Source organism: Elephantulus edwardii, unplaced genomic scaffold (assembly GCF_000299155.1).
Source record: "Elephantulus edwardii isolate Elephantulus edwardi_28Jun2011 unplaced genomic scaffold, EleEdw1.0 scaffold00004, whole genome shotgun sequence".
Classification (NCBI taxonomy): Eukaryota; Metazoa; Chordata; class Mammalia; order Macroscelidea; family Macroscelididae; genus Elephantulus; species Elephantulus edwardii.
The window spans coordinates 5733655-5745787 of record NW_006399754.1 but is presented as its reverse complement, the minus strand read 5'-3'; the positions used below and the strand labels follow the sequence as shown (position 1 = coordinate 5745787).

The window sequence follows — 12133 nt, the reverse complement described above, 5'->3', positions numbered from 1 at the left end:
GGCCTACTTTACGAAATGAAGGTTTCTGGGTGGACTCTAGCTTCATCAACTTCCTAGGCCTGCTTTACAGAATGAAGGTTTCTGGGTAGGAGGCTTGGTGATTTAAATGTTTAACAAGCCTTCTCTACCTGCCCAGGAGAGTCTTCTCAAGCAGGTTTGGGGCGTCGGGGACCAGATGTTGCTTCTTAGGGAGCACCTCACCTGGGAGCTTGTTTAGACATACAGACTTGGAGACCTTTGCCCCCTCCCAGGCCTGTGGCATCAGAATCTGCATTTCACTGAGAGCCCCCAGTGATGGACAGACAAGCAGCCTGAAGGGTGAGAAGGGCCTCTGGCCATGGTGCTGGTAACTGACCACACCTCTTAACTCTGTGTGCCTTGCACTGGGTGTTCACAGCTCATCCACAACAACCCAGTCAGGTGTCTTGCGATCTCTCCGCAGTGTAGTGAAATTGTTTTCTTAGTCACCTGGTACAGATGAAGACTTGCCTGTTTAGGGGCCTCAGGAGCCACCCTGCTGATGGCAGGCAGGCCTTGAGACCCAGGCACCCAGCTGGATATCCTGAATGGAGAGCTGATCCTTGTAAGCGGATAGTCCAAGCCAAAGCCACGAACAAGTTAATTCCCACTTGAGGTGACCCGACAGGACACAGTCGAGCTGCCCTGTAGGGTTTCCGAGGCTGTAAATCTTTATGGGAGGAGACCCCTTCGTCTTTCTCCTGCAACGTGGCTGGTGGGTTTAGACTTCTAACTGTAGGATTGGAAGGTCTGGTTGGAGGCAGAGCAGGCTGGCTGTGGTTGGCTTGCTTATTTGGCATTTGTTTTTGAAGTTCTCAGAAGTGGTGGTTCCAGGCCCGCCCGTGACCCTGGCATTGACATGTAGGGAGGATTTTTGAACAGAGTTGTTTTGAGGGGATAGGGTGACGGGGTAGGAAGGTTGAGTCCTGTGCTGCTGGAAACCTGCCCCATCTTCCTTTGGGGAAATGATGAGCAGATTCCCTTACTCTTGGGGCTCGGGAACTGGGAGGAAGCTCAAGACTGGGAAACGGGAGGTCCCGGAGGCCTGACTCACGGTGAATTTTTTGTCCCCTCCCAGGATTATGTGGAGCCTGTCCTAGATGCCAGAGACTGCCTTCTACAGAGACCAGCGGACAAGTTCTTCACCATGAAGTCCAACCCTGCTATCCAAGCTGCCATCGACCTCACGGCGGGGGCCGCAGGTAGTTCAAGAGAAAGCCTGGCCTCCTGTGCCCCTGAGTGCCCGCTCAGTTCTAGGGCCAGGGAACGTGGCATGAAAACATTCAGGAAGGTCTTTCTTTTCTGACACTCGTACATTGTTAGATGCCATTGAGTCGAGTGTGACTCCTAGCGACCCTGTGAACAGCCGACCTGAACCCTGCCTTATCCTGTGCTGTCAACATCTCTGACACGCTGAAGTTACCATGTTAATCCATCTCACTGGGGTCTTCCTCTCCTTTTCTGACCGCCCATCTTTCCCCACATGACGTCCCTTTCCAAGAAATAGCCTCACTGTGGATTAACCTTGGAATCAGCCCTTCAATGGTGTCATAGTGTGTTCAGAACTGACCAGAAGGTGTCATGAGGATGATTCTGTTAAAAATTCAGGAGACACGGTGTGTGGGTGAGATGACCCCCAGTTTACAGATGGAAGACAGCTCAGAGGTGAAGTCACGTGTGGGAATACACACATGCAGGGGACGTGTTTCTCTAATCCAGGGGTGACTGGAATGCAGAAATGAAACCATGTCCTCAGTGGGGGGTGGAATGCTGTTCTTACTAAACCCGTTGCCTTTGAATCGACTTTAACACCTGCTGGCCCCTGTGCATCAGAGAAGAGTTTTTGGCGGCTGGCTTTTCAGAAGTAGATTGCCAGGCTGTCCTTCCAGGATGCCTCTGGGTGGACCCTAACTTCCAGCCTGTTGGTTAGCCCTGGCATGTTAACCTTCTGTACTGTCCAGGGATTAAAGAAAGGAGGGTGCCCTTTAACAATGTCTGTGCTAAATGAGACTGGTAGTTCCTCATGTCTTAAAGGCCTGGGAGAAAAGGATGCCGGGGAATGGTCAGCTAGGGCCCAAGGGATAGGAGATTTTCACCTCCTCCAATCCTTTCATTTACTTTATTCTCACAGTATTTTTCCATGAGTCAAAGGTTGCCCAAAGTGAGATAGCGAGGAAGGCTGGAGACTACCTCTTACAAACACTGATAAGTTCACCAGGTTGAGACTGAAGGCTGAGGAGCAGCCTGAACAGGGCACAGAAGGCAGCGGGTCACCATACAGGTGCTTGGGGTCTCTGGGTCACACCCCACCCGCTGTGGAGGCAGGCTGCCGGCCCCCAGCCCCATGCACCCCACCTGGAGGACACTGAGAGAGGATGTCTGTCTCCACTCCATGACCGCTGAGCTCAGTTTTTGTCTCTCTCAATAGGAGAGCATCAAAACACATCAGAGATTGTCAGCTTTGGGGACTGTATGTCCTATCAGAGACCTAGGATGTCTTGTGACAGAATTAAAAGGCATTTCCTAGAAAGGGATTTGTGGGTGAGCAGGCATTTGGACGACTTATTTATAATTTATAGTAAGATTTAAAGGCTAATTTACAGCAGGATTGTTGAGGTTGGTAAAAGCGCTTTCAGTACTGAGTATTAGCATGCATCAGGCCTTTATACACAACAGCACTGAAAATACCAACCCAACTGCTGTCAAATCGAATCAGTCAGGGGCCACCTCATTTAATTTGCAGGATAACTTAGGATTAGTATTCTTCCTCTGCCTACTCCAGGGAACTCTGGTGCCCTAGTGAGTAAGGAGTTGTACAACCCAAAGCCGCATTGTTCAAATTCACCAGCTTGTCCTTGGGAAAAAGAGGGAAGTCTTCTCCTGTATGATGTATGTTGTTGTTGTTAAGTGCCATCAAGTTGTAGGCGACTCATAGCAACCCTTTGAACGAAAGACCTGAACACTTGTTTAACTTTAATCATTTCTCCAAGTTCATAGGGTTTCCAGAGGCAAGATATTTCGGAAGTGGATGCCACTCCTGCTTCCAAGCTTGTTTTAATTGAGAAGCTCCACCAAGCACTGTCCACCATGGGTAACCATTATTGCATTTGACACATCAGTGCCACAGTGGGATATATAGCCTCTAAAAAGCCTCTGAAAACCTGTTGGAGGATCAGCTGTGGGTTTGTTCAGACTAAGTAGCACATAACAGCAGGCCACTCAGGACACCCTAATGTCCATCTGCCTCAGGTTGTCTTACATCCCCAGGAGTTCCCATTGCAGGGGGCCTGTAATGAGGCTGACATGGGGGTTGTATATGTATGACCCCTGTTAGTGGCAGAGGATATATGAGAGGCAGCTGTCCCATTCTGGAGGGTTCTCAACATCTTCCGGCGATACAATGAGAGGGGCCTTTAAGAGATCATTATAGAGACCAGGCTTGGAGAGGGGCCGCTGTTCTGTGCATGGCTACACAGCTTGTGGGTATGAAGACAGGGCTGAGCCCTTAGTTTCTTGATTGCTTGTGCTTCTCTTGTTTTTTGTTTGTTTTAATAATATGTAACGGGTCAGATTACTTGCTGTTGTTTACCTTCAAATCAGAACCGACCCATAGCTGACCTTCTGGTGGGTTTCAGAACAGTTTTTCCATCCTCTCTGGGAGCAGCTGGTGGCCTTGAACCACATGCCTTTGGGATTGCAGCACAGCTTCTTGCTACTAGGTCATCAGAACTCCCTAATGGTTCAAAAACCACCCCAGGAACAGATATGAAGCTTTCAATACTTAATAAGTGAAAGCCAGAGGAGCTCTGGGAGGATATAAAAATATTATCCATGAAGACTACAAAAGGTCATTACAAAGACAAAGGAGGAAGAAAAGAGCAAGATTGATGTTGGAAGAGACTCTGAATATTGCACTAGAGTGCTGGAAAGCCAAAGCAAAGGGAAGAAATCAGGAGCTGAACAGATTTCAAAGGGCACCTTGGGAAGACAGCAAAGTATTATAATGAAACGTGCAAAGAGCCGGAGTCAGAAAATAAAAAGGGTCGAACTTGCTTAGTATTTCTTAAGCTGAAGGAACTGATGAACAAATTCAAGCCTCAAGTTATAATACTTAAGAACTCTGTGGGGAGAATATTGAATGATCCAGGAAGCATCAAAAGATGATGGAAGGAGTGCACGGAGTGATTGTACCAAAAAGAACTGGCTGATACAGAAATATTTTATGAAACAACTTATGTTCAAGAGGAAATGGTGATAAAGGAGGAAGTTCAAGCTGCTCCAAAGGAAATGTCAAAAAACGACCCCAGGAATTGATGGAATACTAATTGACATATTTCAGCAAACAGATGCTGCCCTGGACGTGCTCACCAAGTTGTGTGTTTACAGTCATCAGAATAGAGCAAGGAAACACTGCATGGTTCAAAATCAGAAAAAGAGTGCAACAGGAATGTGTCCTGTATCCATACCTTTTCAGTCTGTATGCAGAACAGATCATTCGAGATGCTGGACTTGATGAGGAAGAATATGGCATTAGGATTGGAGGAAGACTCATCAACAACCTGCGTTATGCAGATGACACCACCTTACTTGCTGAAACTGAGGAGGACATGAAGCATTTGCTGTAGAGGGTCAGTGACTAGTTTGCAATACGGATCGAAGCTCAACATCAAGAAAATGAAGATTCTCACCACTGGGCCAATTGGCAGTACCCTGATAGATGGAGAAGAGATTGAGATTGTTAACAATTTCAACTTGTTTAGCTCCACATCAACACTCTTGGCACCAGCAGTCAGGAAATAAAAAAGAAAAAATGCATTGGGAAAATCTGCTGTCAGGGACCTCTCTAGAGTGCTGAAGAGCAAGTATGTCAGCCTAGAGACAAAGGTGTGCCTGATCTAGTGCGTAGTCTTTGCAGCTACTTGCTGTGTGTCAGAGAGCTGGACAATGACCAAGGATGACAGAAAAATTGATGCCCTTGAGCTGTGGTGCTGGAGAATAGGATTGAACATACCATGAACTGCCAAGAGAATTAACAGGTTTGTCCTGGAGAAGGTGAAAACAAGCTGCTCCTTGGAGGCAAGGATTTTGAGACTCCAACTCACTTACTTTGGGCATGTTGCCAGGAGGGATCAGTCTTTAGAGAAGGACATCATGCTTGGAAAGGTCAAGGGACAGTACAGGAGAGGAAGACCCTGGATGAGATGGATTGACACAGTAACTGGGGAAATGAGGGTAGATGTGTAAGAGACAGTGAGGTTAGCCCAGGATAGAGCAGGGTTCGGAACTATTGTGCGTAGAGTTGTTATGGGTCATGGTTGACTTGACAGTACATAACAAGAAGAGTGGATCAGAAGGGCGCTAAAGTGGCTCTGGTTGAGTTGCCAACACAAAGGCACCTGGTTCAAATCCACCAGCTGCTCTGTGGAAGAAAGATGGGTGGTAATATGATTTTCTGTCTCTGAAAACCCTCTGGAGGGTCAGCTTATGTGTCAGTTCTGACTTAAGGATGCATAACAGTAATCAGAAGGATTCCCATGGGTGGAAATTTATGGGGGCTTTCAGTCTTGCTCTCTGGGTGTGCACACTGCTGGGCTTTCCGATGTTTCTGTTGGCCGTCGGAGGGAGCAGGGAACCCCACTGAGATGCAGCTCCCCAGTGGAAGTACCTCCTTTGGAAGAGCAGAGCCATTTGAGGTCAGGGTGATGTGGGGGTAGCACAAGCACGTTCTAAAGGGGAGCTGGTTCCACTCTGTCACACTGGGTCCCCAGGAGTCAAAGTGACACAGTGGCACCTGATGATACCACGTACAAGTATGCAAGATTGGAGTCCTTGGGTGGTGAAAGTGATTAACACACTTAGGTGGTTTCCAAAAGTCCACCCAGAGATACTGTGAGGACCTCTGGTGGCAGAGCCTATAAGGGGCTGCACTGCTGACCCAAAGGCCATGCCCACAAGGCACTCAGTGTCCCCAGGTGTTTTGAGGTCTTGTCTCTGGGAGATGGTCTAGGCCCTTGTGGTTGTGTGTGTGTCTCCTTTGCCATCTCTCGACCTTCCTGTCTCTGCCCTGAGAGATTCCTTCACATCTTGTGCTTAGCGGACTCCATTAGGTTGAAGGCTGCAAATCCCTAACCCAACCTCATTACAAGGCTGGGCACCCCGCCTTGAGAAGGTGCCAGGCTATTGTGCCACCCACCAGGACTGCGGCTGTGACTCCTCTGAGGAGGGTGAGGTGACCACGCGTGGCTCTGAGGAAGTAGAGGTCGCTGCCTGCTCCTTGTCTCGCTGCCTCTTCAGGAGCTGGATAGCTGTTGGGCGCAGTGCTTGGTGCTGGTTTTCAGTGGTCAGTGCCCACTCAGGGCAGAGACATAACAGTGCTCAGTGGTAAATGACGTGGGCCACTCGCTGGTACAGGCATTTAAGCCTCATGCCTTCACTATATTGGAAGCCCGACTGTTAAAATACAGCGTATTCATAGGGTAGTTACTTCTGCTGTCAGAAGGTAGCATAAAGGTGTCAAAGACGTCTAGCTGATTAAAATAAGAATACTTTGAACAAAACCTTAGAGTCACCTCATCTACATTGAGCTTGTCTGAATGATGTCCCTACATTACAATTCCAACATTTTTTCTTCTTACAGAGTAAGTTTTTTCATATAGTTAGGATCCTGTTATATTTCCTGTGAGACAGTAACCCTGTTAGTTGTGTAAAATCTTAGTAAGTGAGCATTTTACTTCTTCAGAGTTAGAGATGGTTGGATAAGACAGGCTGAAATGATGCTAAGAGAATCAGTGTCCCGGGGTAAGCAGGCCATGACATTCTGTCTTTGGGTACTGCAGGCTGTGGCACGCCGTCCTGGGTGGTCCAGGCTGTGGCACGCCGTCCTGGGTGGTACAGGCTGTGACATGCCGTCCTGGGTGGTACAGGCTGTGATGCTGTCCTGGTTGGTCTAGGCTGTGGCACGCTGTCCTGCGTGGTACAGGCTGTGATGCTGTCCTGGGTGGTACAGGCTGTGACAAACTCTTCTGCTTTGCAGGGGGCACCGCATGTGTCCTGACTGGGCAGCCCTTTGACACGATGAAGGTCAAGATGCAGACGTTCCCCACCCTGTACCGGGGTGTCACCGACTGTTGCCTGAAGACCTATACGCAGGTGGGCTTCCGGGGCTTCTACAAGGGCACCAGTCCCGCGCTGATTGCCAACATCGCCGAGAACTCTGTCCTCTTCATGTGCTACGGCTTCTGCCAGCAGGTGGTGAGGAGTGTGATCGGACTGGACAAGCAGGCCAAGCTGAGGTGAGTCAAGGACGCCAGCCTGTTTCAGCGTGTGAAAAACCCCACTGCTCCGTAGTCAAACTTCCCATGATAACCCTGTGAAGAAAACCATGTTCTTCTCTAAAATAGCAGCTTGCTTTTTGATTGTGAAGTCATCCACTGTCCTCATATAAACCTGTTTCTTTATAATTTTATTTTTATTGTTTCTGTTATGAATGTGTACAGCAAGCAAGAACTCCTGCCTGGACAGTTGAGGGCGTGGATTACGTCATCTGGTGTGACCATGCTCCTCTTCTGAGCTTCTCCCATATAACGTAAACTTCTGCCCCTTTCGAGTCATCGTTGTCCGTTTGATCGCATGAAGAGCTAACTCTTAAAAGACCTAAGGTTCAAGGCAGCCATTCCCTGCTCAGAAGTCCTCATTTCCACCAGCACAACCAGCTGATCCTCCGGCAGGTTTTCAGAGGCAGCAAGTGAAACCACACAGGAAGAAATTGCGCGTTTTTCTCCCTCGGAACTACTGGCGGATTTGAACTGCCAGCGAGGTGCCACCTTTGGGTTGGCAAGCCCACTCCCTGTGGACTAGCTGAACTATTGTTTGGCTCTAAGAAAACTGCAGGGGATATTTTTGGCTTAAAGTTCAGGATGTAAGGATTTCCTCAGGGTAGTTGTTTTAAAGATTGATCCGTCAGCCATGGATGAAGAACTCCAGTGCCGTAAGACTCCGAAATTCTGTTCTGTACTTTCCCCCTTTTGATCACAATAGTCAGTAATTGTAGTTGGGCAACATCCGGTTCTTGCCTCACGGCAGAGGAGTTGGTGCATGGATGCGGTTAGCCAGCATTCATTCCACTTCTTCCTCCTGTTCTTGATTCTCCATTTTCCTCTATTAGTCCAGGTGAATAGAGAGCAGTGTCTCTTGGGCGGCCGGCCACCTGCCTCCTTTGAACACCCCAGATACTGCTGCAGTGAAGTAGGAGGCAGAATATAAGCACCAAACGTGTTCTTAGGCAACTGGGGTGTCTTGTGACACCATGGCCGTGAACTTCAAAACCCAGGAACCAAACCCGGGCTGTGTTGATCATACATTAGCAGCCTCAGCAGGTGGTACTCTTTTATTAACACACAGCTTTTGTCAAAGCAGCTTTTTCTTGAGTTTTGGGTTTGTTTTTTTTCTGTGTACCATTAAGTCAGATCCCCCTGGAACAGGAAGAGATTGCCTCTCCTTCTCCAGTGGAGCAGCTGGTGGATTCAAACTGCACACCTTCAGGATTGCAGCACAGCTTCTTGCCACTTGGCCACCAGAGCTCTCTAATGCAGCTTTTTTAGGTGTGCCATTTTTTTTTTACACCAGTGTTAGCGATCTGCTCTTCAGATTAAGGTTTCAACCTTAAGCTTAATGTGATTTTTTTTTCACCTTAAAACTGAAATTCAGTATTTCATAAGCAATAACAACTACTTCTTTCCCTCCTAATGTTGGCAGGTAACCGCTAAGGCGGCCCCATTTATTTACTTTATCATTTGCCATTTGTGTGTGTAATTAGATATTCCATTGCTGATAGCTTGACTCAGCAGTTGCCCCTGCATATTCTTCAAGACTTAGGCAGTTTCAGTTTGCATAGCTTTCAGTCCATTTTTAGTTTCGTTTTTATGTGATAGGAGGCATGGGTTCTGGCTCATTTTTCTGCATGTAGAAATTGAGTTTTTCTAGCTCTGTTTATTAAAATGATTCTTCTTTCCCTATTGAATATCTTGGAGAAACGGGTATGTCAACATACATGTGGGTTTTTTCTTGTACTTTCATTCAGTTGTACTCCCTTGGTTTGTGTGTCTTCTTTTTTTTTTAATTATTATTTTTGTGTGAGTGTACCGTCAAATCAGATCTGACTGGTACAGGAGGGGATCGTCCCTCCTTCCCCGGCAGAGCATCTGGTGGATTCGAACTGTGCGCCTCTGGGATTGTAGTTGTAGCTCCTTACCACTAGGCCACCAGAGCTCCCCAGTTCGTGTGTCTTTTATACCAGTGTCAGGATGTTTTGACAGCTGTGGTTTCATGTTATGTGATGTCATGTTACTTTATGTTATGGACAGTTGAGTCAGAGCTGACTTGTAGCTGCACTTCCCGTGGGTTTTCAGAGGCGGCAAATGTTACTCCCGCTCCCCAGATGTCCCTGAGGTCTCTGGAGCACGTCTCCTGCACCAGCTCCCCGTCTGTTGTTGTTTGTATATGATCGCGAGTTGGAACCAACCCATAGCTGACCCTCCTGTGTGTCTTACAGGGGCTGTAAATTGTGAGGGAGGAGATTACCCATCTTTCTCCCAGGGAGAAGCTGGTGAATTCAAACAGCGTACCTTTGGGTTAGCAGCACAACTCCTTATCACTAGGCCACCAGAGCTCCCTGTTTTAAAATTAGGAAACGTGAGTCTTCCTCCTTCTTTTTCAGCATTCCTTTATCTAGTTAGGGAACAGTGGGTTGTGCATTGGGCTGCTACCTGGTATCCATGGGAGCCACTCTGAGGGAGAGAAACGAGGCGGTCTGCTTCTGGGAAGACTTAGAGCCCTGAAGCTCTGTCCTGCAGGGTCGCCAGTGTTCAGAATAGACTCAAAGGCAGTGGGTCTTGATTTGTCACTATATATAAAGTTGAGGATTGGTTTGCCCCTCTCTGTTGGAATTTAACGTTAACCATTTGCCCCACTCAGGGACCCAGAGGTTCGGAAGAGCAAACAAAGCTCTCAGCTCCTGGAAAGTGTGGTACCTCACGGTAGAGACTGAGCAGTAGGAATATTCGGGCAAACTGTACTCTCTCCTCACTGGTGGGAGAAGCTGTGTTCTCTTGGAGGAGACCTGGAGTTTCATTCTCCTTCAGTCACTAGAAAAGGATGGAATGGGGAGGATGGAGTGAGATTCTGGAGGAGGAGCTGGCTTCTCCCCTCTGGACACACCAATACAAGCCCTTTTTGTCTTCGTGGGTGAGCAGAACCAGGTCTCTGCTGTGACCAGACTTCCTCACTCCCCCCACAGCCCCAGGCCCCAGGCTCCCGTTCTCATGCTGTCAGCAGAGTGAGGAGAAGCCAGAGCTCAGTCCTTCGTTGCCGGCAAACAATATAACTCTACAACTGCATCTCTCTGCATGGTTTACAAAGCCAGGAGCCCTGGCAGAGCCGTGGTTAAAACCCTTAGCTACAAACAAGAAGGACTGCAGTTCAAATCCACCCACCCCAGTGGGAGAAAGAAGTGGCAGCATGCTTCCGTAAAGATTGTGTGGTTCTCGTAGCTGCTGGGTGTTGCTGGGTCAGAACTGAATCACAGCTCACCTTCCAGCTGGTTTTCAAAGGCAGCAGATCACGCGCAGGAGATTGCCCACCTTTTCCTATGGAGCAGCTGGTGGATTTGAATCATGTGCCGATAAAGCATTGCAGCTCCTTACGACAGCCACCAGACAGAAGAGATTTGGATTTACAGCCTTGGAAAGCCTATGGGGCAATTCTGCTTGGTCTTTAGGGGTCTCTGTGAGTCAGAATCAACTTCAAGGTCTTCATAACACTGCATTGGTGTCGCTGAAAAAGGGCTGAGGAGTCCGGTACAGCTCAGGGACACACCTTGTGGCTGCTGTGTTAATATTGATCGTGTCTCTCTGGTGCTCACTTTGTTAAGGAATCTGTTCTCCTGACCCCTGTCTAACCCAGCAGTCTAGTCTTGTTTGAGCATGGGAGTCTGTCCAACAGAGCAGGTTAGTTGTTGGTAGGTGGGAGGCACTGTTTCAGGGTTTACAAAGCTCTGATGTGTATGACATCTCTGGTTCTTAGCCTTGACTGTGAGCAAACCAGCTTTATGATCCTGTCTGAAGGATGGGGAAGCAGACACAGGGAGAGCCATGTTCTGGATCTCGGGGCTTGAAGAGTGGGGAATCAGGCCTCAGCTGGGGCTCTGCAGACCACAGGGGCTCGGAGAGTGGGGAACCAGGCCTCCACTGGGGCTCTGCAGACCACAGGGGCTTGGAAAGTGGGGAACCAGGTCTCAGCCGGGACTCTGCAGACCACAGGAGCTCGGAGAGTCGGGAACCAGGCCTCAGCCGGGGCTCTGCAGCCCACAGGGGCTCCGAGATCAGATCAGGAGGGAGTTAGAGTGGGAGCAGTGAGAGGGAAACTGCCCGTGAGAACATTGTAAATATTTGTCCCTGGTCGGACTCCGCACAGGACTGACCTTTGGCTGCTTAGGATCTTACGAAGCATGTGTTCAGGTACATGTTTGTTGACTGAGGGACAAACAGTTGATTCTTACAAAACTCCTTCCTATGCCATTTCTGTTCCAGTTCTGAGTGTTCTTCCTCCCAGCAGAACCGGGGGCCCAGGTCCTCAGTGAGTGCCCAGGTGGGAGAAAGTCCAAGTGCAAAAGCCAAAGTCCCCGGCAGGTCTGGCCTGGCCCTGTGTGTGTGCATGCGGCCTTGGTCCAGATATCTGAGCCACCCTGGCACCTCTAGGGCTGAGGCCTCTGCACTTCCTGCCACCTTTGCTTTGGCAGACTTGGCCCACTCTGGTTAATTACCCCGGCTGACCCCAGCCTGTCAGAGGGAGTGACGGCGTCCCACCAGGGAGACCCTATACAGCCCTGCAGAGGCCACTGTGCTGACCCATCAGGAGAATGAGCCTTGGACTCAGTAGCATTAGACAAAATGTTTACGTTTTGCAAAGTTCTTGTCTGTTAATTGACCTTACGTTTCATTCTCCAAAGTCTAAAAGGAAGCAGCACCTTCCTCCTAAAAGGATACTTTACTCCAAGCCAACTCGTAAGCTGTATGTTTGTGGGTGAGGCTGGCCTGGTCCCTGGGTCCTGCAGTGAATC

The 12133-nt window shown here is 48.8% G+C and overlaps 1 protein-coding gene across 1 annotated transcript in view; it reads left to right on the top strand.

Annotated features, from left to right (window-relative positions):
* The first annotated feature begins 1105 nt into the window (after positions 1–1105).
* The window catches only part of SLC25A15 (solute carrier family 25 (mitochondrial carrier; ornithine transporter) member 15), a 20433-nt gene continuing 9405 nt past the window's right edge, over positions 1106–12133 (top strand). The window contains exons 1-2 of the mRNA XM_006879526.1: positions 1106–1220; positions 7052–7310. Coding sequence (XP_006879588.1) covers positions 1166–1220; positions 7052–7310 — 314 coding nt within the window. The 5' untranslated portion in view covers positions 1106–1165. The remainder of the gene's footprint in view (positions 1221–7051; positions 7311–12133) is intronic.